Raw genomic sequence first — 27,200 nt, 5'->3', positions numbered from 1 at the left:
CCAAAGAGCTTACTATGCAATAAACAGAGGTTTGCAAAAAAGATTGCAAGTAAGTGTAAAAGCAAAAGCCACAAGAAGAAGGAAAACATCAGAGCGGTATGGTTTAGTAAGAAAAAACAATGTTAATTTTGCTTCTGAGGAAGGTAAATGACCTAGATAGACCAGATGATGATTCCTGTCATAACCATTCTCCATTTGTGCATAGAGAGATGAACTTCTGCTCTGCATATCTGAATCCAGCCCTGCACTGTGGCCACCCTTTCTCCCACCACCTGACAACAGGACCAACTATCCCTTTCCTTTTTGTCTGCTCTGTGGACTATTGCAATTCCAATAGAACCATCTCTTCCACCAAGAGGCATTACTGATTACTTTAGCTCTTACTTTGCACACTCCTGGACCCATTCCCAAGCAGATAAAAATGTTTAACCCAACACCCACCCAAAATGGAAGGTGTATTCGTTTCCCAATGAACAGCAGTACCAAACAAACCTCTTGTAAACGTAGTTGTCACCAGTTCATACATCATGGCAGTCCAGTGGTTTCCTGACTTGTCTGCTTATTTTCCCCTTCTTGCAGTCATGCCAGAAGCACTCCTGGATTTGCCCAAAATCATCATTACTAGCTCAAACATCCAGTAACCACTACAGTTCCCTGTCGAGCGCTATCAGACAGGCGTCAATTGGCCTTAGAGACATTCACCCTGATGAAGTCAAAACCCATCCTGCCATAAAGGCCCATCAGCAAATCCCAGTCACAGAGGCTCCCTCATTTGGGTCCAAGGCATGTTCACCCCACAAATCTGCCATTCTAATATTGCATTCATTCCTTATTGAAAAGTCAGCCACTTCACCCCCAGAGGGCATGAAAACTTCCCTTACATCTCTGGAAGCAGAAGGAGAAGAATGGAAACTGCCCCAGCCCAGCTTCACTACCTCCTTATTCTGGCTTTTGATTCTACCACTGATCCCAATTTTTGTTGCTCATATTTTTGCTCTGAGGAAGTGCAATGTCACTCTGGTTAGGGTGACAAGCTTCCTCACCCGTTCCTGACCAAAGTCACCTCTGCCTGGGAAAACACTAATAATAACTCTCTTCTGACATTAGATATTTATGCTGCCCTAGTGCCCTTTGCTGCATCCCGGGGTGATTTCTAACTAGGCCTTAATGTGATCCCATTAGTTATCCTCCAGCTTTGGGGACATCTAACATCCACTCTGTCTGAATGTGTACAGCTATGGATATAACCCCTACAGGCCTCTGCTGCCTCCTCCTAACTCTTACTGCTAATCCAGACATCAGGCTGGAATCTGGCTGAAGGGCATGGCTTAAATATCCTTCTTAGTGCACAGAACCACAGTTTGCCCCTCCTCTGAATAAGCAGTGCAGTGTCTTTACAAGGAAGCATTAAACAAGACTAGGCAAAATAAACAGCAGTCTTCTGTTTAGGCTTGTCTGCCTGACCCGTGTGCCACAACCTTTGGGCCAAGTCTCTCCTTTTCTATCAAAGGGAAACAATGCCATTTAGATGGTACAGAAGGTGAATCATAAAGATTTGTAATATTACACAGGCAGGTATTAATATTAAAAGCTGTTTCATAGGTGATATAATTGCAGTTATTTTTGACAATAAAAATCCATTGAAATTAGGATTTGAACTACACATAAATGTAGCCATCAGGCTGTGCTTCTACAGTCTCAGCTGAGTACTCAATTCTCATCCAAAAGTGAAACCAGGATTGAATAACCAGCAGCCAATGCTGCTCCTCTATAGTAAGAATAACTAATACAGAGGGAATGAAATAAAAAGAGCTAGCAATGCATTTCCCCCCCAGCATATCAAGCAGGTTTTCATATGGAAGCAGTGGTCATCAATCACTACCTCATTACCAACCTGTCATCTGGGTTTAGGCTAAATGTATTCTGGCTTGCTGCCATACTAAATGTTCAATGAAACATCCTTAAGGCTCTCTACAAGTTCAGCTGAAGTCACACATGCTATACATCAAAAAGGAACATTAGCGTTATCATAGCTTAATAAATAGTGCCATTCTGGCAATGTAATCCTATGTTCTAGTGCTATCTTCCATTGCCAGTATTATACTGCTTAAGTAAACAATCTTGCTGTCTTGTGTGAAGTTTATTTAGTGATAAATGCATGTAAAGATAATTAGTCATACTGTTATAGGTACACTTCCATCCCAGCTGAAGAACATGAGCAAAAATAGCATAGGATTTTAAAAGCACACAGTGGCATAAATGAACTTTATCTTGCAGCATTAGTTTATAATTCTTGCACGTGGTAGTTTATTATCTAAGCTTCACTGTGCTGGAAAACAATGACAGTTGAAGGACCCCAAATCAGTGACTTTTCAAAATAACAGTGGCTTCAATACAGGACTTTTGCATACCATAGCCACTAAGATGACTGCAAAAATGTATTTCAGCATCTGTGAATACTACTTACTTTGTGAAGAACTCCTGACTTAAGGAGGGATCCTTATACTTAGTCACTCATTTCCACGCACATTTGAAGCACTAAGTCCTGGATCTGTTTTCAAATTTAAAAATGCTAATAAAACATATGTATAGATTCTAAAGTGGCAGAAGCTTCAAGAGGCACCATAAAACAAACCCTAATAAGATATTTTTAGAAACATGAATCAGTTTATGAACGTAATTTTTTTTTTAAATAGTGAAAAATCATCTCAAAATTTAAGAATACTTTTTTGTTCTTGTATAAATTTTTTCCTTTATAGACACAGCATTTGTTATGCAATCAGGCACTACTATTGTTTAACTAAAATATGAGAAATAGCTCCAATATGTTCAACCACAGATTTTAAGTATGTACCAGAAACCTGCTTTGACTAGTGAGCTGGGCTTGTTCTGTGCAAAACACACGGAGCATAAATCATGGATTCAAACCCTTACCTACATGTGACACTGTTCCTTCCCCTTGTGCATTGATGAAACTGAAATAGTAGCTGGACCAACCCCTTGAGAAGTCCTTTTCCAACATGTTCACAGATGCACACATACATGAGGAAAGGCAATCCATTTTTTAAATTGAATTCTGACAAACTGGAGAGAGAGGCTGTTAAATGATTCTTTGGTCTGCTCGTTATATCAAGCAAGCACAAATTTGCCTAAACCAGGCTTTTCCTTTCCTGTTCTCCTGCCTCATCTTCTAAGCCACATAACCAGAAGTCAGTCTTGGGACAAATTTTGTTGTCAGCAGAGTCATAGCAACAAAGACTGAATTTCCAGACTTACAAGTGGAGAATGAACTTGTCTTTTCATCCTTGAGTTGTCTTGCTTTTTGCTTGCCTATTCTACAACCATTAAAGTTATCTTGTGCCTTTTAGAAAAGGTCTCTGCCACAAAATGAGGATGATCAAATAATTGTATTTAGTGCTTAGAAAAGGTGATATGCCAAGAAGCAGTAGTTCACAGTTCCTGAGAGCAATGATAGTGTATTTTGTGTGGTTCCTGTTCAGCACTGCAAGGAAAAGCCATGATAGGTTTTCCTTTTATACTTTCTATTTCTGCATATATACAAAGGGCCAGGCATCAAACTTGCTGTAAATACTGTGTAATAATGCAGCTCAAAAAGCTTGCACTTGCTCAAGAAGATTTCACTGTACTTTTTTACAAAGATACTAAAGAAAAAAGGATGAAAAATAAATACATGTTGCATGTAAAAATCTGACTGCACTAAACAGTTCTGTCCTTAACCATAACCTTAATTCAGTGGCATTTTAGAGGTCACCTGCAATACAGTTAGCCAGCTTAATTCAGAAGCTGCAAGTAATCACTAAACAAAACAGTGAAAAAGGACATTAAAAGATGTACTAACCAAAGGTGTACTATCATTTTCTTTTACATTTGGTGGACAACAAGGGAAAGGGAAAAACCATGCTTGGCTTTCTGCATACTTTGTACAAAAGAAGCCACCAAATAGGCCTGCACCAGATCTGACTTCTTCCATGCCTCATAGCTTATAGACTTAGCTGCCTGACCAAAGAATCTGGATCCAGATTCTTCAGTTCAGAATCCTTCAGTGCAGAAATCACATTAACAATGCTTTTGACTGCTTTTGCTTCTGAAGTTTCAATTTGGCTGCTAGACTAAATTATTGCAACATCCATGTAGCATCACTATAAATTCTGGTTATCTACTTCTTTAGCTTTGATTGGTTTGGGTTTTGGGGTTTTTTCCTCTCTCCCTCTGTAGATATACATGGGTCAGGATCCTGAGAGTGCTCAGAGTTAGTATCCAGCTGTTGATTCATATGTTCTCTAGGCCAACACCTGCTGCAGAGGTACTACCAAGATCTCATAGTTGGCAAGCTGCTCTAACTCCACTCAGCTCATAGGTTGAAAGGCCACTCCTTTAATGCAGTCAGTTTGTGGCTTACACATTGAAGAGAGAGAGTTGCTGTCACTGCTGGAGCTCTGTTTTATGAAATCCCGTGATGGTAAAACCAGATGCCCTCCACCTTCATAACAGCTTTAACTGTCCAGTACACCTTAGAAAAGTAACTTCTAGGGCCTGGTGACAGGATAAGCCAACCCCTCCATGAACAAGAGAAACTTCTAACCCAAAGCTATGACATTACTAAAGGACCCTAAAGAATTGGCTGGAAGCATGGTCCGAAGCCAAGATTACTTTTCTTTCTATTTCAGATATAATATGAAAAAATAATTGAAGATAAAGATGCTTTTTTCTACTCTTTAACTCCCACTATATCGGACCCTGTAAGATCAAAACAAGACGAAGAACAGATCAAATGCTATGAACAGAATCTAACAAAAAAGATCTTAAACAAAACTTTTGATAAAGAATTTTGATCCTAAGTAACTAAATACTATGTTTTTGCCATTCTGTACTGAATTGCACAGACAAATATGTGTGAATTTAGGTTCTAGGGACATTGCAGTGCATGATCCAATTTTACCAAAAATTGGCACAACTTTAAGACCTTTATAAGGTTCTACTTTCTTTACACAACATAAAAACATGTATTTTTTTGATTTGTTTATACTCATATAAATAATCAGTGATGAATCCCAAGAAGAAAAATATTTCAGCTTTCTACTGAATTCAACAGAACAGAAAAGTAAGAAAGTGGATAAGATATGTAATAGGTGTAGATTTATGGAACAGCATATATCAGAATTTCTAAACATTACCCACTACAGGGAAGTGTCCCACAGTCACTGACCCAGCATAAGAGGACAAACTGGGAGAGCAGACTACATTTCCACTGTCCCACCTTTCCTATTTCCAAAACTAGAGAAAAGGCACTTTTCTCTAATCCTGGAGTCAGAGCACTCTAGCTTGTCTGAACACACCCTGCAGCTCGATAGAGGTGAGTCAGCACCATCACCAGCTCTCCCACTCCATGGCAGCTCTGAACAGAACCGAGGGACGCCACCAGATCGACAGCCACGAACACGCAGCACAGAATAAGGTCACGTTATAAACCGAGGGCAGGCTAAAAGACTACCCAGCAACTACAAGACTAAATTGCAACTACACAAAAGTAAAACCTCCATCCACAAGTCACTGCTCATTTTCAAACACACAGCTTGAGTAGGGAGATGAGAATCAGACTTGTTTATAGACGGATATACAGCAAATTTAACCAACTTTAATGACCCTACCTTTTAATGACACTACAAATGCATTAATTTTCCTTATTTCAATGTTAAAACTGCATCAGTACATTTCTTCACTCCTATTATATTGCTAAGAGAATTCTTTCTGTTCACATATACAGTTGGAACAGCTGTGTATAATGCCAAATGCAAAAATTTAAGGGATGTTCCAGCATATTAAGTTTAACCCTCATTTCTGTCTCAATGATAGATGCAAGAATTCCAACTAGGTTGATTTTATGAGCCAGTTAAATGATTTGTATTCACACCAACATTAAAAATCCCCAAAGTGACAAAGTGTACTTGAACAAAAATACCCTGCTTGTGACATATCCTTTACAAGTAATGTGTTTTCATTTTTCACATGTTGCATCTCATTTATTTTATTCAGGCACACATAGTTGAATCTACAAGATACAGTGAGCTTCCAATACCTTTGAAATAATAAATCATTTCTTACAGATGTTTTCACCCAGTGCAAGTCTGCTGCTCATTAATCAAACACTATCAGTATCTATCACTGCCCAGTGCTAACAGGAAAGGCACCTCATTTTGAGTTTTGACTTTTATTCACTGGTTAGTCCCTGACCCTTCCACTACTGCATGCTTATTAGAAACCCCTACTGCATGGCAGATCCTACTACATGGAGTTTTAGAATGGGTATTATACAAGCAGAAGTACTTTTTCATTAAGAACCGAAGGAAACAAAGTCAGGCTGCTCTTCAAATTGGCAACACAAATGCAATCAAATTGTCTTCAAAGCTCTTTTCCAACATCTAAGTAAAACATAACCATGTAAGTAAACTATTTCTGGTCTAGATCTTTTCACATCTGAAATGTTGAAATAAATATATATTAGGTACTACACAAGATACATTTCATTTTTGATAAATTTTTAAAATTTCATTTCAGAAAACAGTATGTTTGATACAATACATCCTTACCAGCATAATCCTGCAGGGGAAAATCTACAGAAAATGGTTCAATGTGAGTAAGAAGTTATCTAATAAAAAATTTCAACTTCCTTGTGATCATTGATATATTGCTGGATGCATGCCTATAATGCAAAATAAAATCTGCATTATTTCATCTGCTCTGTTGGTTGCTACACATCTTTTTCAAAATGCTGCAATATAAATGAAATTGGGTATGCAGACAAAAATTGCAAGTGCTTAGGAATGAAGATTTCTGTAGCTTCAAGAAACAGCCTGAACATTTGCCAGCAAGAACACAGTATGGCTTCTCCACAGCATTTTACAGTACTGAGCACTTTCAGTCCTTTTAGTGCTACATTTCACTGTTCCAATATGATAATAGAGAGAACGAACTTGGCCAGGACGCCAGTAGCCAGAGCCCAAAAGTCTCACCCTCAGCAGACCACCACACTGCTTCCTTCCAGTGATCCCTTGTGGTGTGCATGATTTATGTTTTTGTTATTAACAAAGTGAAAAATTAATGAGCATGCTTCAGGTAAAAAACAACTACCATCTCCTACCACGGTGGCAATTCGCTCAACTCTCCTTTAACTAAACATTTTGCTTGCATTTTCTACATCTTTCTGAATGAACACTGAACACACTTGTATCTAGGATTATTCACCCTCCAAGGCTGATTAAACATATTCCATTCTTGGCAGGTCTACAGAAGTGACTGAGCTACTATGTGTATTTTCTATGCCTCAATACAATAAAGGGCACATTCAGCACATGCAAAGGCCCATATTTGCATTTGAAAAATAAGAAACCAACTTGTCAACATAGAGGTTGTATTAAGACTCTTATGTCCCTACAATTTAAAAAGTGCTAAGATTTCAGAATTTCCTTTACTTAGTTTTGTTGGGATTTCCAGAAAAAAGGAACAAAGCACAAAGAAGGCATAGATTGTAACAATTCAGGGTGATTTCTTCAGATTCTATCTACTGTTGGAAGGAATTTTTTTTTTAATACAAATTAACAAAAAGCCTTTTTATCAAGCAGCTACTACAGAAAGAAAACAGGCATGAACTTTATCCCAGAGATTAGTACAGACACCAGAACCGAGCACCTTACGCTTCATGCACAGAATGGTCCCTCTATCTCCTCTAACTGCAAATTTCTTTCTGCAAGAGACTTCCTTCAGTCAAGAACTCAAACTTTGAATGTAAGGAGATAAGAAATAAAAAAATGGAAACAGTGCGTATTTGGTCACCCAAGTATGTAAAGTCTTTTTGAGAGCATTTTTTTATTTTGTTTTGAAGTGACTGTTATCTAACTTGGTAAAGTTTAACAAAACATAAATATTTCTAGACCACAGAATATTCTGAGGTGGAAGGGACCACATGGATCATCAAGTCCAACTCTTAAGTGAATGACCCATAAAGGGATTCAACCCATAAACGTGGTGTTATTACCACCATGTTCTGACCAACTGAGCTAATCTCCAGGTCATAAACTTCTCCCAGATAAAAATTTGGCCATCATTTTTCATTTAAAGCAGATTTGTGCTGGGCCATAATAGAAGCATGAAGCCTGTGTTTATCAACAAACAGAAATGCAATCATGTCTAAGTGACTCGGATACTGAAGTAATCATTTGTGCTATTTCCAATGTCTAACTACAAAACACTATACAATCTATAAAATTAGAATAACTGTTTCCTTTGGAAGATAGTTCTGTTCTCATTTAAAAAATCCAACATATTAGAGAAAAAGCTGTAAATATTGTATTATTTAGAAATTATCTTTAATAATGGTTAATAATCTAATTTCAATTTAATTAACAATAAGGTGCTGACATTCCACTATCCACTAAAGTGTTAGAATCTATTTAAATATATGCATCACATCCAAATAAACAATTATCCATTATCAATGATGGCAAATAAACAAACAATCATTTCTAACAAAAACAATCCTATGAAATCTGAGTGAGTTACACCATCTTCTATTACATAAATGAAACAGTAACAAATAAAACCTTGACAACTCTTAGAAATGTAGTAATACAATGTAAGTTTCTATTTGGTGACTAGCATTTCAAGAGAGTAGCATTGTTAACATTAAGGATTAATTGGCTGAAATCTGCTGATCTTTAAATTCTTATTATTCTTCCTTTTTCTTCCCATGAAACTGATCACCAAAGATGATTTGAGAGAATATTAAGCTATCATACTAGCTTGTCGAATGCATTTTCACTTTCTCTATTGGTTCATATTCGGCTCAGTACATTTTTAGTACAAAATAATGAATAACCAAAGAATTTCCAAAAAGACAGTGTCAAGGACAACATTTGGAAAATAATTTCCTCTGTTAGATAAACATGTAATTTGTATTAGCATTATCCAAACACTCTAAGTACTTAATGTGCTTATTTCTGTGTTTTAGTCTTGTAAACAATTTTTATAAAGACAATTTGCAGTAAATTTAGCATTAACACACTGAAAACACTAATAGTAAAAGCACACCTTGTGACATCACCAACTGTCAAATTCTGAATATGGTTTGATAGTCTTCTGTGTGCATTTTATAGTATCTGAGTGACTTTATGCACAAGGAATGACAAAGCTGATCTCAAGTCTATAGAAGACACCAATATATTCCATGAACCCAGAGAAATATCTGCATACCTGTTAGCCTTTCATTTTGTATTCATAAATATATGTATTTGCACAGTTATTTTAAATTTCATACTAAAAGCAACCATATGAGTGGCCTATGTGAAAAGTATAGATAAGAATACTAAAAAAAGAATTTTCAAGTATCATGACAATAGCAAGTGGTTCAAAAGCCTGCATAATCTGAATGTATTCAAAATCAGAGACACAGCAGCACAAACATTTAGGTAGCTTAGTTAAAGAATACCTGTTATAGTGAACATGCAAAATTTTTTTCTCAGATATTTGTTCCCTTTAAAAATGTCCATGGGATTAAAACTAAAGAAGGGCAGGGGATGTGCCTTCCCATGATGATGGACACTACTGTATTGGACAACAACCTTACAAATGCTTCTGGAAGAGGAAAGCTTTTCAATTAATGTGTTGAGCTTGAAGGGAGGAGTGAGGGATTCCCTTGGGCACACATTGCAGGCCATTACAGGACTCAGAAGGCCCTCAGACTAGAAATCCCACCCAGTAACACAATCACTAATGAGTGTGCTCCAAGTTAAAGGAAGAACCAAAACTGGTCTCCCAGGGTTTTCTCCGGAAATGAGGTAACTGCCTTTCATTACATCAAACTCCTAAACCAACAAAGGCCTGACTACTGAGCAATGATGGAAAAGGAAGCAGATGACTGAGAAGCACAAGACTGAGAAGCACAGATGACACAGATGTGTGAGATGTGTCACAGATGACTGAGAAGCACAACCACTGCATCAGATGGAGGCCTTGAGCCCTGCCCATGCCTAGCCGTGGCTTCCGAGGCACCACTCTCATGAAGTAGAGAAATGGCAGAGCAAGAAGATCTCCTAAAGCAACCCTTGAAGTCCTTCAACATGTACTCCAAATCAACAGCACAAATCCAGTTTACTTAGCTTTGTCAATTCAATTCAACAAGGAGATACACCCCTTGTTGAGTGGCCAGTGAAAGGAACATGAATTCAGGAACATTATATTTATGAGACATAAATGTGACAGGAAGACTGCTTAAAACTTTATTCATTAACACAAAAAATTGCTTGCCATCTTCTCACCAATAATTGGCACTAAGTAAGTGAGATTTTGATACTCTATTTGTACATAATCTTTAAAAAAAAATTAAATGCAACAAGGCTGGGTTTTTAACCAGTGTTTTATATTTTGAAAACTAGACGAAGGAAAGTAAGGAATTTACAAAAATATTATTTAGATTTTTTATTCTGTCAGTCCTCCTATAGTATTAAGTAGAACAATATTTCAAAGAGTGATTGCATTAAACACATATGGGACCACATACAGTTTTCTTACAAAAAAAGGAGAGCTCAGCTAAAGTAAATTACATGGATCAACTCACAAACTGCACTTTAGTAGGTTGTTCATTCTGTGTCTGAATATTAATGCAGAAATAAAAAGATGGCAGCATAATTAATATTGGTTCATCTAAAGGATAAAGGTAACTGAGTCAGGGAGTGAACTTTTGGAAACAACATGCACATAAGCAAAGCTCTTTTCTTTAGTTGTAAAGCATTCAAGTAACATCAAATATGAGAATACACTATATAACATCACCATTTTGTTCAGTGGGGTTTTTTTATACACCTCAAACACAAAAATGCTTAAAAATATATGCCTGAATAAGAAAAAGTGCTAAATAATTTTAGATTACATAATCTGCTAAGATATTAAAAAATTAACTACTCTTAAAAAAATAGGAACCAAATTAATTTTGTCATTATATTTAGATGAGCATTTCTTCAGGCACATTCTCCAGCATCATGGAAAGAGACAGGAGAGTGTTTTGTAAAACATACGCAAGAGAGATTGTTATGCTAAGTAGTTTTGGTAGGAAAGATAAGTAAGTAAGAGCACAAAAATCTGTGTAATTTACAAGTCAATATCATAAGGCTGCCCAAGGGCAGATTATTAGTATTTTTTGAATGTGTCCTAAGACTATTAATAATAAATAAGCTGTTTAGTGAATCTCAGCCCTAAAAGCTTTCAACTGCCTAGTGCTTCCGATGAGTACATAGGAATATTCCACCAACATCAAGAGCAGTACCAAGAACTAAAGAGCTGAAATAACAGCTTACTACAAATGCCAATAGTAGGAAAAAATGCCTCAAGCATAAAAATTCTTGGATTTATGTACGTGGTTGGTCTACAGGAAAGATGCTGCATCGGGAATAATAGCAAGTTCAAATTCCTGCTATAGAATGTAAGAACAGGTTCTTTTCACAGAGTTCCTTTTCTAGTATATGTACTTGGATTTTAATAACAATGCTTTTTAGATTAAAGAGTAGCAGAAGATAATAAAATAAGGACTAACAAGTTTTGTATTAGAACCAATTGATTGTATAATTAATTTAGAATATTATTCACATGAGACATGAAACAAGAAATGTAGTGTTAAAGAAGGATGCATTTATTCTCCAAGCTGTGAGCCATGAGCTAAGGCTCTCCAGCAGGCAGAGTATAAAGAACTCCTATACTTGACTGCACAGACTTGTGCAGACCTTCTTCCTTGGGACTTTACCTCATGCAGCTGCAGTTCAATGTGCAGTTTTGATCCTGTTTTGTACTAAGTGCAAACACTGCCCTTCTCATGGAATCTTTATTTTATAAACAACATTTTAAAAATTTAGTTTTAAAATTAGTACTGTAAGGCAATTGTGAAATATTTTGAATTGGTTTTACCCAGATCCTGCCACTGCTCTTCATCTCTGCTGTTCTTCAAACTGTTCAAAGTACTCTGACTTCATGACTCATCTTGATTATTTCATTCCCATTATTTCTAATACCAAAGGCTCACAACTTTTTGCAGATATATGAATTTGAATAGGTTGGTTTGCAACAATAAAATATAATTTCAAGTGTTTTTCCTGGTTCTGTAGCCTTTAATATCTTTGACTGTATATGGATACCAATGCTTAAAAGGCCATTGTCACCATTTAAAATCCTTGGTGAAAAGCACTTACTTTCTAAAACACTGATCTCCCTTGTCTACAAGGGGCAATGAAAAAAACCCAGAAACTAAGCCAGGCACACATTTATTTTGAGTATCTAGCTGATCATGTTTCCAACGACATCATTCTTTCCTGCACTACCTTCCAAAGTATTATTTTTCTCCCTTATTTGTTGTCTTTTATCTGCCTGTCTTTAGGCTTTGGCTTCCTTGCAGCAAAACCTATACTACCTATAAAGTGTCAAAATATTTATGAAATTATAAAATTATACAAAACAATACCAGAAAACAATACTCCAGCAATAGAGCTGGTGATCCTAAGAGCCTAAGGCTGCACAATGCCTGTCCTAAAGCTCTATCTTTAACCAAGGTGCAGTGCCATTTACATGACTTGCTACATTACCACAGAGGCAAACAGCTCTTCATGAAAGGGCCTAACAGCCTCCCACAACATTTGGGAACATCACAAACACCAAGACACACAAATCAATTCTGAAAAGCAACCAACTAACAGATAAATCCTGGATATGTTTTCGAATGACTCTGCTTCTAAACTCCTCCTTTGGAGGAGATAACTGAAATCACAAGTGAAAAGAAAAAGAAAACTCAGAAATACAAGGTAAATCACAACCAGAGAAGCAAGCAAATAAATGTCTGCTCACAACCTGAAATGAGAACTATTTTGAACATGACATATCTCCTCCATAAATGTCTGTGCCTGGCCATGGGCCTACGGGCCCCATATGCAGATTTCATGTCCTCCAAATTTAGTTTATGAATCAGGAGTACGATGCACAATTTTTTCCTATAGCACAAGCAAAATGAACATCTGTTCACTTTTTGCCACGTAGGTTTATATCTGTGTGGGTGGGTGTGAACAGAGCTCTTGATGTGTAATAGTCCTCCCATCTGCACACCAGGTGGCACTGCATAGTTAATCAGAAGATAATAACAGGCATGAGGAGATTACTTACTTTTTGGGGAAGAGAGAGTAAATCAATCTCACAGAGTTTTTTTTAAAACAAGGTACATTAATGCCTGCACTTTTAATTTTTTTTTTTTTTGGTGTGTAATTTCACTCCAATCAATGACATGATCTGATTATATCATTGTTTGAATGCTATGTTAATTAACTATGAATGACTGCAATTACGACAAAGGTTCTTTCCACAAGGGATTTCATTTATTTTCTTTTCCTTTTTTTTTAATGTACATTTTTAACCCTTGCAAGCAGAATATACTATTTAGAGCACATTTAAGCAACAATCTGCTTAGATTTACTTGGTACACTCATCTAACCCACCATTTCACAGAATTTAATAGACCTCTGAATACCCATATACAACAAAACGAACTTTACAGCAATTCAGCGTCAGAAGATGGAGGAAGAAACAACAATCTTCATTACTCACTGAGAAGTTAAGTACAAAGTTAGCTAGTGCTGCAAGTTTAACTTTAGTGTTTGTAGGTTTAAAGTGGCTAAGCAATTTCTGGGAATGGAGGCTTCGGATTTTTGTAAAAAGTTAACTAAATAAAACAATATTTGAGGATCTATTTTGATCTGATAGTCATCTAAGGAGAATGTAAATGTTCCATAAAACACTTACATTATGATAAAATATTACAGAATAAGGATAGAGGTTTGTGTAAAAGTCTGCAGAAAATATGTTTATGGTGATAGCATTTTTATGTAGTCATTTGAATGTCATGTGAAAAATGTCCTTAAATACTTTGAATATTTAGTTCATACATTTTTATTCAATTAAGTAGTTCTATAAAGAAACTGTTTTGCATTTTCTCTTTCAAAAAGAATATACAATGCTTTGTGAAGTCTTAAAAGACAGAACCACAGAATCATGTTTTCCAAAGAATGCAGCAGAACTTCTAGAAGGATGAGTAATAAAAGCCTGGTATCTCTGCATTTGCTCTGATAGCCATGAGAGACACATACACACAGGAAGAGACACAGTAACACAAAGCATTCAGACTGCTCTGCTCCCCGTAGGATACCCTGGCTGCCTTACTCTGCTGTCTCTGAGGACCATGTGCTCTCTCCTCTAGCCCCTCACCCCTTCATTGATTTCTCCTTTTGCTCTCAGCATGCTTATTCTCTGTTGCCCTGAGACTCTATGGTGTTTACAGAAGGCAGCAACTGATGCAAGATTTTTTTCTTTAAAAGCAAAATTTTCAAACTGATTTGTCAGTTCAGGCACAAATTCTTCACAAACCCTTCTTATCAAAAAGCAGAGCTGATTCAAGCTAGAGTACATTGAGTAATCTTTCAAATCAGGACAGGATGGGATTTTTTTCTATGCGTACTTTTACAGATTGGTTTTAAAACTTTGAATGTTTAATTGGGAGATTTAACTCCTATTCATTAATGTTTGTGAGTAGCAAACCCAAAAGTTCTGTAACTGGAAGAGAATTAGAATTCTAAGATGAAAATTTTAAGGACTCTAATTCTTCATCTCTAATTCTTAATTAGCATTTTTAATTGCCCAATGAAATAAGACTAAGTTTAGAAATTGCAGCTACCTAAATGACGATGAAAAAAGGAACTAGAAAAACAAGTAGAGACTCCAAGAATATTGTTACTCCCATTGTTTAGCTGCTACCTTTTTGACCTATAATAATTATCATGCATGCTATTGTCTATCATTACTTTCAATGTAAAAAACTGAGAATTGTGGACTACCCCTCTAATACTTACGTTAGCTGTAATCTGAAATTGTGACTGCTGGAGAAAGCCAGACACATGGTGTATCTCTTACATTGCCATTGCCCAGCTGGATCCTTACAGATTATCCAGGTAACTATGAAAGTTTTTCCTAGTTCAACATATGTCTGCATAACCCCAAATTCCACATCAGTCTTCACAGCCTAATTGGGAAAGGTAAGATGGAGGTAAGATGTGACTCATACTGAGCCCCCAGAGGTTGTCAAAGGTTGGTGTCACATACTGGCCACCTGTTTGTTTCCAAGGCTAGAACAAGGTACTATTCTCAACTTCGAAATAGTGACTAAATGCACCAGACCTACTGGCTGGAGAGCATATTTCCCCTTAAGATAAACCGCCACAGCCTCAATGCCTCAGTAAGCAAAGAATTGAAGCGAAGCATCCTTTTTTATTATTATTCATTTCAAATAAGTCTATTAACCTGTATCCTTTTGTGAACATCTTAGGAATTCTTTACCTCTCATGTCAGAAACACAGCAAATAGCTGATTAGAGCACACTTTTAACCTGTCCAAACAGCTCTTACAAAAAGCCTTTGCTATTCTTTTTTCTTCGATATGGTCACTCGCTAGAAGGCTCAGACCTCAGTCGCCTACGTTTTAGCATCGATAGAACCTGCAGTGGAGGGCACTTTCCCTACTGCACACAATTTTCCCACTGGCAATAGATTTTCCCTGATGCATAACAGTGTGAAAAATAGTTTTCAACGTTCTCTTCGCAACTCCACCTGCCCTCAGGTAGCTAGTTACTTACAAGTGCTCTTCCGTTTCATGAATCACACATGGACTTTTATACAATCCCAACTGATAAAATCTCAAGTTTCATCTCATTTGCAAGACTAAAGGGTGTGCTTTTCAAAAACCACATTGCTGTGAAAAAGTCCTCTCACACTGTACTCTCGTCCCATCAAGGATTTCATATTTTTTTACACTCATTTACTTTTTCTTTTTTCCACTAACAGGGAAAATTGAAAACTACCACATTTATTTTCCATCAAGGTACAAATTCATCCAGAAGCAAATTACAACAAAAAATAAATCTTCTGTTTTATGTAAGTAGCTCTATAATTATTTTACCCCTATGATTCAGGGTAATGTTCAAATGTGATGTTTCATTGAATATGTTTGTTCAGTGGGCAAAGAACACAAAAAGAAATGCAGTTCAGACTCATTATGGAAAAGCGTCTGTTGCTGAGAGCTTATAAATGCTGTATTGCATTAATATAGTTAACTCCATAAATATGCAACCCCTTGGCATGTCCTCCCCCTCTCACTACCAGTATGCAAGGCCACATGACTGTCCAGTGTCTTACACAGTACTGCAAAAGTGAGATGACAGGCAGACAAGGGGGTACAGAGAGGGACCAACTACATCATAAATTCAAGGAAGCTTCCAATAACAAAACTTTGTAGGTACACATAATCCTTCATTAGCATTTATACCCTCTGTTTCCTAGTACAATCAATGAACACATGCTTTACAGGAGAATTATGGTTCTCTTGTTTATTAAAATTCTGGCTGTGTCCCTTTACCTAGCATCTGTATGGCAAAATGTTGTCTGGAGATATATTTATTTATTTATTTATTTATTTCTAACCAAAATATATTTTATATTAGAATACCTTTATTAAGGTCAGAAAATAAACCTACATACATAAACCAAACACCAATTCTATGCGAAGTGCTCAGTGGTCATTTTAGCTGACACTAAACTGAACTGTTATTCTAAGCTTCTGAGTCAGAAATGCACAGGAACGATGGTGATGTTAAAAAAATTACTGAGAATTTTTTCCTAAGTGCTAGACTCACAGAAAACAAATGCTTATGAATTAATTCCTCATTGGTGAGATTTTGCAATGCAGTTTGAAAGACACAGATGAAAACAATGAAAAGTAGAAGTCACACCATTTGCCTTGTATACAATAACATCAAAATATGATACATCAGAATTCCTATACACGGAAGTTCTCTAACAATGTGAGGATTTAGGATTACATAAATCACAACACTGTGCTATCATTACACAACAGAATAGACCTGCAAAGCTTATTATACTGCATAACCAGATGGTAAACAACAGTTGTCGTTGTACTAAGAATTACATCTCTGTAATCAATAATAGGAAGGAGGAACAGTTGGACAACTTGTTTCCTATTATGTTCACTTAGGCAACGTCTAGATCAATAAAGAGCATTAAGCCTCATACCAACTGTAGACAATGCCTGCTCAACATGCCTATCATATGGCAGCAATGGGTCCAGCTGCACTTCAAAATACTTGTAAATGGATAACAATTCTAATCTAACATTAAAAAGAAGCAATGATTCAAACAGCAGAGAGGTAACAGGACTTCTCTAGTACATGAGAGAAGACAGACATATGATGCCAGTTTCAGTATAAGTCAAAATCAGCTTATTTTGTTAACCCACTCCATAAGTACATTTCACTACAGCCTATCCGAAGGATGTTACAAATTTTATATGGATGAAAGAAAAAAAGCAACCAAGCATGATATCACTGGCTTACATATAGACTCAGTAATTGCGTGGGTGTAATAAGCTGTGCGCAAAAATTGAAAACTAAACTCGTGTATCGCTCCAGGCCAATATGGCAATTAATTACAACCAAATTTGTAGTTCATCCATTTTTAACTATTTAAGCAAACAATAAATCAACCCATTCAGCTACATTCACATCTTACTTAAAGATCTATAATATAAATGTGAAAATTTTAATAACTGTCTTAAGGCCAGTACCTGTAGCTTCCTGATTTTATAATTTTTCTTATATCCCATACTTCCATAACTCATCAAATTAAAGCTTTCTCCCATCATGCTATTAACAAACATACAGGTTCCAGTTTATTCCAGTCCTTCAATTTCAACAGGACTAAACACGGGACTGTGAGCTCTTCTTACCTATTCCAATAAAGACTGCTTTATAGCCATCTTCCTTCAGGGTATGGAGTGTCATTCCATCCACTGCAAGGCCTTTCCTAAAAATGATCTGAAAGAATTAAAAATTGTTTTGTTTCAATGTGACAACTTGAAAATAATTTCTATTCTTCTTCTATTTCTATGTCTTGCATACAGACACCTCACAGGATCATCTAGTGAGCAAACAAAGCAAATTGTTTTCCCCCAAACCAGGCTTTAAAGACCAGATTCCTCTGATTTAAGAAGTGGCACAAACTACAAATGGGTAAAAAGGTACCTTCAGATCATCTTCAGATGGAGACCACCACAGGCTGGTTTCTGCTGTAAGCTAAAAGGTCTAAAGCAAACTAAACAAACAGATAACGCCTGTCTATGGAACAAAATACTGAAGTAGAGCTGAAAATAGCAGTTTTCTACCGTGAGTAAATATCTGTGTTCAGTGCTGACTACAAAAGGCTGTAGTTTCACCCGTGCAAAAACCTGAATATAAGAAACATGTCATGGAAGCAAGAACCTCCTTTAGGGAATATGCACTGAACAGATAGCCAGCACTCCAACCAAAACCCAATCAGTTTATGTTACTGCACAAACATTAGTGAAACTATGACATGAGACTATTCTGAAGAGAAAAACAAGCAATGCTCTCTGCACAGTATCAGGTACTTGGTAGGCCTCTAGATGTGCAGAATGCAATGCCAGTAACCAAGGAAGGATTGTATTGCTTTTTGCTGCATACTCAGAGCTCACAGCCCAACTTTTGAGATCACTATCTAGAACTCCTGTATGCCAAAAAACCTTCAGTGATGCCAATGGTGCTTTTGTGAATTCAGAAAACCTGCCTGCAAAAGACAGGGTCAGAGATGACAGTAAGTCTAAAGAATACTCTTCGCAAATTACAGTGTGCCCTGCTCAATTGTAATGAAGCAGCACATTCTGCAGGCTAAACTAACAGAGGTTTTCAAAATTATGAATGACATAAGTTTTGATTTAGACTTGCAATTGTTAATTCTAATTTAGACAAGCAACAATGCCCACAGTGCAGTGATAGGTGTTCATTTATTGAAAGAAATAACTCACAGCAATCAAAACACACTTATAATCTATACTTGTTTCTGTTCAGTTAGTTTTTACTTTCAGAAGCAAAAGCTGAATTTTTTTTCCAGAGTCATGCTCCACCACCAATCCTGCTCTGAGCAGCCACTGCACAGGCTGAGCACTTAGAGTAGTTGCAAGAGTGTAAGGGATAGGGAATAGTGTTTGCTGTGTGTTCAGGCAACCAGCGATGGCAGTCCCTGTGCAGAGGTCATGCAGCTGGAGATACACACACCTTTTGTTCATCACTCCTAACCCCAAGGCCTTTGAGCACATAAAGTGTGTGTGATTCCTCTTCTGATATTTCATACTTCTTGACATAGGTATGTGTGTTTTTATCTCCGCATCTTAGACTCTCTGAACTTGAATGCTTTCCCCCAGGTTTTTTATATCACTTGTGATTTTACTTTAAAAAATGAAATGCTGTTGTGTAAGCTCTCTACTTTGTGATCTTAACAGTTTAGCCTTCAAGCCACTGTGTATCTTGTTTGTTATTCAATCTGCCTGTATTTCATTTAATATACTTTTCAGGTTGGTGGGGAAAAAAAGGCAGAGGTAAAATACAATTTACACTACTTAAAACACTGACTTTCTTTGTCTTTGGATATTTAGTACAAATTTTATCTGAGGCGAAGAAGCCATGTACTGTTGCAATCCTTAAAACAATACAGACTCCATCCTCACTTGCAACAAAAGACATTCCATAAATTGGCATTACATTTTCTTATCCTGTTGTGTACATACGTTATGAAAACCTAATGAAGGAATTTAAACAGCAATACTATTTTATGTGAGGATTCATAATACATCTAGGGCCTAGCTCTGCAATCCTTATTCAGCTGACTAATTCTTACTAATTTCAGTGGAATTACTTGAATAAACAGCACTACTGAGCATTTACTCAACACAGTACCTTCCACTATTCGAAATGCTTTAAGTAAACACCAGAAAATATTTCCAGCTTAGAGAGGTATAAACCTAAGGTACTTATTTAACCAGCTTGCCAAAGGGTCAATTGCAAACCAATGGCAGAGCTTTGAAGCAAATTTACATTGAGATTCTCTGCTGCACTCCAGAACTGCAGAGGACCTGCAGGTCAAGATGACATGGTGGCTCCATCAGTCCATTCTGGAGACCCTGTCATAGCACAAAGCCCTGGGAACTGAGATTGGCAGAGGATTCTCAGGAGTCTGTACCCAGCAGTTTTTTTGTCTCACTAAAGTTGTCTAAGTGCTCTGTTTAACCCATCCCTAACTAAACCTCCATTCTGTAACTTTTTTCAAGGGTTTCAAAGGGAACTTTAAAGTAGAAAAACAGACCTTTAGCACTTAAAACCTTATCTTGCATCTTACCAGCATTTTTATAAAACCTGGGCAGAACAATGCTCTCACTCAGGTCTTGTGACAACTGCCTACTGCTTTTATAATATGAATCAACATGAAAGATTCCAAGAAGAATTTCTTGCTTCACTGAAGGTTTTAGTAATGTATTAAAAATAAAGTATCCCTCCTGTTACTCAAAAATTTGATCTAGTGATACATTCTAAGTTTGTAACTTCTATTACAATGTGCAGCAATTGTAAATACTATCTAAATCTTCAGCTCAAGTCCTAAATTAACAATAAATCGCTGTTCCCATTATCTATAAACAACACACATTTATTTAACAGAATAATGCATAACTATTGCTTTCCAAGAAGTTGAATAGACTGTTATTGTTTATAACAGATGATCATGTTAACACTTTAATTTGATGCATTTTATTATAAAATTAACTTGGATGCAAGACTGTATGATAAACCATAAAGAAAAAAAAAATCAGGGAGAAGGAACAAAAGAAGTATCAAATATGAATGGTTTAAGTAGTGCCAAACTTGATTAAAAAAAAATCAAATCATTCCAATAGCTACACTGAACCCCTAAAGCAATTTAGGAATTTGTTTCTTACAGACAATTAATCACATGCAGGCATGCCAGATGAGAACTATTGATTGCCCTTTTCCAAACTAGTGGCATTCAGACAGGAGACAGACAAATGCCCTGAGCAAGAGGAAGCATCTTCCTGCCTCTGTCTAGCATAGCTTTTAATCGTTCTTTACTAATATGCATGACATTTTGCTGTTAATCTTTGGCAGAGTTCTTGTTCTTTTTTTTTTCTTTGAGCTATACATAGGCAGGATATATTTTTCATTACCTTCACTCCAAGATCCTTCATAAGCTCGGCTTCAAAATTCACTACATCATATGGCAATCGGAACTGGGGGATTTCAGACATACTAAAATAAATAAAAATGCTTGTGAAATACTCATAACTATTAGGAAAAGAGGGTTTTAAAATTTGTTTTTTATTATTATCACTATTAGCCAAAATACTTATAACACACCTTAGTTAATTTTGACATATATGAATGGAAATGTGCTGAAATGTGACTCTTGACTTTTTTTAATTGTTAGAGTAACAAAAAAGCTTTATTCATCCAATGCTAAAAATATAGGTCAGGAAGGCAGTACCTTCAACACTGACCACACCTGTAGGTAACTATTTAACATATATCATGTTTGAGTTCTAAAGGACTTCAGCTCCATTCCTTTTGTTCACCAGAATATGTAACACCAAACTTAAGATATCCATTTAAAAAAGGACCTCATGGCTACTAAAAGCAAAGTGACATAGCAATCTTTCATTAAGCTATCCAATAAGAGAGAATGAAATTTCCCATTCAATTTTTTAAAGTGTTACATATGCTATTTTGAACTATGAGCTACTAAAACTGTACCCACCTCCATTTCTATTTCATAAATTTTTTATGATTTTTCAGGATGGACAAACACTATCAGCTGTTGATTTCATGTCTGCTTTTTGACTTAATGTGTACTAACTGGCATTTTTTCCTCCTGGGGAAGATTAGGAATGACATCTTCAAGTTCCCAGAATCACAGAAGAGGAAAACTGCAGTGCCAATATAGGATCTCAGTTTATATCTACTCTTACAGATCTAATAAATATATATTTATCTCCAATGAAATGAAATCTATATATGCCGGTTCAAAATCTCTACTGTAAAACATGTTGCAGATAAACACAGTGAAGTTATATTTTAGATACTTTTGTTCAATGAAGATAAAAACCTAAATATGCAGAAAAGTAAAGGCTTCTCCCCGGATACTTCTAAGCTTCAAACGGTTTAATCTGTTCTCAAATTAATGAATCTGAAATATCCATAACAAAGCACTGGCACAAGAGATTCACTGCAGCTTATTTTACATATTGATATTGACCACACCATCTTTAGCATCTAACTCTAACAGGCCAGAAGAGTTTTATTTATTTTAAGTTGCATCAACTTTAATTATATTGATAAGAAACTGGTGTTCTTCCTTATTTGTAATACTGCCCTTTTTACACCTTTCTTGACCAGTGTGCAATGAGAAGTGTTGTAAATATCAGATATAATGAATGTGTCAATACAACTTTCACAGGTCATGCTAAATAAAGGTGTCTGAGGCAGAAACCAATGTATCAACATGATTCTGCAACAGAGATTCAATAAAGAAACCTAATCAAAAAAAGGAAAGTGCTATTTTCCAAGCCACCTATGTATTTGTTGGAGGCCTGTCATTTCCACAACAGGCTCCCAGAACAGTACTGGTTGTGTTACATCACTGTCAGAATCTGCAAACACTTTTTTGCTCTCATTAAACATTTACTTAGTCTGATGCTGTGAGGTATACCCACATGCATGCACATTAACTATGAAAAGAGGCTTTTTATGAAAGTCAACTGATACATCAATAATTCTGAAACAATTTCTTTCAGCAGCAGAAGCTGCTTTCTGACTCTGCAATGGAGAGACAGAGGGGGAAAAGAAAACGGGGCAGAGATGGAGGAGGAATGCAGTGGATGCAAAGTGTCCCACAAATTCACCTCTACCTCAAATCTGACCCAAGCCAGAGGTGCTTGGACAGGTGCCTGGCATTTCTCAGCAACCTCAAATTACTGTTGCTCCAGGGGCAGCTCTTGGTACACTGTAAAGCAGTGCCAGAGCTAGAAGTACAAGTAGTAAAGCTTGTTCATGGTCTCTAAGCAAGAGCATGGTGTACTCATGCCTACTCTACTATAAAGCATAAATTTTACACAACTGGTGAAATGTAGGAAAACCTGCCCATAAATATGAAAATCCAGACGCATTCAGAGAAGCACAGATTTATGTTACATTTAAATATCCGACCACAGGAACTGCAATCACTAGGCACCTTTCCAGTGTCACAATATTATGAAAATTAGCTATGATGCAAGAAACATCCTAACTAAAAACAACTGGAAAAAACTTTAAGAAGGTACAAACATGACCATTATAAACAGCTGATTCCAAATACAAAATTGATTTGGTCTTCTTAGCAATTTGCAATAGTTTATGAAGGCTTGAAAACACTTGTTAAAAGATGTGCTGCAAAGACTTAGAAATGCAATAATGGATGATTGCTGCCACAGGCCAGCCCCCCTTCTGTTTCAAGATTAAAATAAGGAAAAAAGGAATTGATGCCCTTAAACCACACATGAACATTTCTACGGTGAATGGAAGTAAAATTTGACCTTGATTGAGACGTGTTCTTTAAGACTCAGAAGAAAGAAATACATTTTAAAATACACTCCTCAACCATTAAGGATACTAACAGAACAGGCAAAACTCCGTGTAAGGGTTTTTGCAATAGGAGAAACAGACAAAACATTATTTTAAATTCAACTTAAACCATGAAGAACTTAAGATCACACTGCTTCAAATACACAAGCACATATTAAGCAGCTGGACCATTGTACTATAAGCGCTGAAGGAAGTCCTGCTTTGTATTGCCAAGTCCAACCTGAGTCCAACCTGTTACCAAAAAAAGCCTTTTTGTTAAAAACCTCTTATTAATTCTGACTACTTTACAGCAACAAAACTGATTTTAAGCTGGTATTTATGATAGCATGTGCTACTCAACAGGTGAATAGGTATTTCACATACTAAATTTGCAATCCTCTATGGTAACTAGTTCAAGTAAAACAGCTTCACAGTTAAATGCCTATGGATTAACACGTTGGTAATTAGGCAGAATAATTCTGAACCTCACTGGGAAAAATGCAAGTAATCAGTTCAACTTCTCCAGAATTGATTCTCTTTCTTGCAGAGCACTGAATAAGTATTTGACATTATGACATTATGGATCAAATTCATTAACCGTGTCAACTCCATTGATTTCAGTGATGCTGCATTAAGAAATGTAAGTGCATCACCCTTCCTTCTCTCTGTTTCGTTACATTTTGTATTTTTTAAACACATTCTGTGACTACATTTTGTATTCTTTCACATCTTACATTGTAGAACTTAATTTTGATTTTGAATGGCTTGGTACCCACTAGTCAGTGTCTGAATTATCTTATACACAGGGATTCCAAAAAACCTACTGGATTTGATCACAGCCATTGCTGCAGTGGCAAAAATTCATTTTCTAGTGTAGAGGACTGACACAATGCAAATATCAGCCAAGGGTTTACCACACAGCAACACTGCAAAGGTACCTTCCTTTATGTATTTGTAACTCTTTGAAGGTTGAGAATTGCAGGGGGTTTATTTCACCCATATTCTATGGTCTGCTAAAGCTGCACCCATGACTGTCACTGTCACCTTTATTTGCACAAGGTAGTCCAAGAAAGCATTCTAAACCTAAAATTCTCCATGAAATTAGTATGTCTCTAAAACTTTTTAAACATTGTTTCACTATGGCTACAGTTACTTAATTTTGTTTTAAAAGTTTTGGGTATGGGAAAATGGTTCCTGACACCATTTTCTAATATGTTAATTTGGCAACAACGATTGCACCCTGAAATTTAACAGGTCATGTGAAAAGAATATAGGAGATAGCCAACAGTTTTCCAGTTAAAGCTTGCCTGTAACTGTATCTCTCTTAATGTGAATGATCAATGATTTAAATAAAAAGTTACTTTTACAGATCTGAAATTTTCTACACTCTTCCTTTGCTAAAAGTAGAGGGATCACATATAATATATGAATGTACAACAGTTCTTGCTATGTTTTCTACAATAAGTGGAAACAGTGCTTTGTTATCATTGTTTTATTACCTTAAGCCCCCAAGGTACTCCTGCTTTTCAAATATGGTGATGTCTGAATAGCCCAATCGAGCCAAAAAGGTAGCACAACTTAAGCTCGCAGGTCCCGCACCAAGAAGAGCTATCTTCGCCTGATATGCTTCAGGCATATCTTCTGGAGGAGGTAAGGAAGGGTTTCTGATCTGAGGAATATTCATGGCTTTGAAAACCTGAAAAGCAACACAATCAACAGGTTAAATACTTTACATACCCTCCCTACGTTTTATTATGAATGACATGATGGAAGCTTCTGCTAGTACTGTCACATAGCTGATATAGTATAGCAGATTGCATCGCAACATTACAGCATCCAAATGACACGATGTGTGCATTTGTGAGGGATGCTGTATTTGCAGGGTTTGGTCCTTTTATGGGTCTTTTTGTCTTAAAAATCTCTGAAGTCAGATCTTTCGCTCCTGTAAATTTTACAGAGAAGACAGAGCCAGACTACCAGTAACAGAATAGGAATGCAAAGTCAGCCAGATGGCAGAGAATCTCTGCAATGCCAAAAAATTTCCCTGCAAACAAATTATTCTTACTAGTAGAAAAATACTTCCGCAAATAGTGCAAAGGATTATAGTGCCAGTAAAGGGGCTTTGCTTCTTCAAGAGACAACCTGTGTGATCCTAGAAAAATCACTTACAGCTTGAATTTTTAGAGGTGGTAGGTAACAAACTTTACGCAGGTTGGAAATGTTTTTTAGGAACCACCCTCAGTCTTCAGTGCTGAAGGAACCACCCTCAGTATTTTCATTGGCAATCCATGCTTTAGATGCCTCCTCTTAGATAATTTTTATAGGACTTTATTTTAGTTTCTTATCTATTTCATATCTTGTCCACTTTTTAATTGGGTTTCCAATAACTGTAGAAATACCTGAAAATTAGACTGTTCTCCCTATGCCTCAATTATTAATTCACCTGCCTAATGGTGATGATCTGCTCCAATCTGTCCTGACTATTTAAAATACTTTGGAACAGTCTCTGCCCACTGTTGTGCATTTCTACAGAACTCAACACAGTTGGCTGCTAACCTAGTTGTAATGTCACACAGTTTTTCAGATCTGCATTAAATCAGTTCTTTACTCAGGCATACAGGTAAGAGGTGAAGGCAGAAATATTCTGCATCCCCCAAGCTAGACTTCACTGTCCTCTGCACAGAGGAATTGAATCTCTATCTTGTATGAGCTACAAAAGGAAAGAATAGACTTACAGCCTCAGAGGCTACTAAATATTAGAAGCACGGAAGAGCACAGAAAATCTTGTTTTTACTTGGACATTACAGGGAAAAATGTTTAATCCAAACAGTACATAATTGTAGCAGACAAAAGGATTCAAGAGAGCATTGCATGGGGATTCTCAGTCATATCACAAATACTCTCAATGCAGCATCTCAAAAACTACCAGGAGACCACACTGCTCCCCACCTATTGCAATGCAGAGCTGTGTTCCATAACTACTAACTAGTCCTCTAAAATACATACACTGTCATTTGTCTTAATAAATATCATATTTAAACTATTTAAAAAGCTTACCAACAGATTTTACTTTCCTTAGAACGCAAGAAGCAAAGGGTTTTCAAGTTAAACTTTGGCAATTCCACTCATGATTAGAATTTTTCATTTATATTTTGAATCAATGTTCATTTTCTTCATGTGCACTTGAGCACTCATGCTAGGTAAACCAATGATTAGTTCCTTCCCTTTCTAAAATTTCTGTGTCAAACTCCCCCAGTCTTTGTAAATTGACACAGCGGTTTAACAAACTGCATGAAGCAAGAGACAGATAATTGTTTTAAAGAAAGAATCATTTAAACCTGACAATTCATACAATATGGGAAAGTTTAATGTGGTTATTAATGGATTTCACAGGCTGAAAAGCTCATATTGTACTGTGAAACTAGACTATGATAACCAAAATGCAATGATATTTCTAAAATGTCTGCTTTGTTAGATTCATAAGAATGTGCTTGAATCATACCCAATTTACGTTAGTCTCATGTAGCTGTTTAAGAAGGCTATTCAGTAACAAAAATTATATAACTTGCGTATTGTA

General features: G+C 36.5%; 1 protein-coding gene across 10 annotated transcripts in view; it reads right to left on the bottom strand.

Moving 5' to 3' along the window:
- The window catches only part of DPYD (dihydropyrimidine dehydrogenase), a 366,543-nt gene that overhangs the window by 212,429 nt on the left and 126,914 nt on the right, over positions 1-27,200 (bottom strand). For 8 of the 10 annotated variants that reach the window (XM_069022646.1, XM_069022644.1, XM_069022647.1 and 5 more), the window contains 3 exons: positions 25,123-25,319; positions 21,196-21,277; positions 17,893-17,980 (listed from right to left, as the gene is read on the bottom strand). In XM_069022646.1, the coding sequence (XP_068878747.1) occupies positions 17,893-17,980; positions 21,196-21,277; positions 25,123-25,319 (367 nt within the window). The remainder of the gene's footprint in view (positions 1-17,892; positions 17,981-21,195; positions 21,278-25,122; positions 25,320-27,200) is intronic. The other 2 variants (XR_011152352.1, XM_069022648.1) reach the window with 2 other exon arrangements.

The sequence above is a fragment of the Aphelocoma coerulescens genome, chromosome 8 (genome assembly GCF_041296385.1).
Source record: "Aphelocoma coerulescens isolate FSJ_1873_10779 chromosome 8, UR_Acoe_1.0, whole genome shotgun sequence".
Taxonomy (NCBI): Eukaryota; Metazoa; Chordata; class Aves; order Passeriformes; family Corvidae; genus Aphelocoma; species Aphelocoma coerulescens.
Note: the sequence above shows the minus strand (reverse complement) of the source record. Positions and strands in the feature narration are given on the sequence as shown.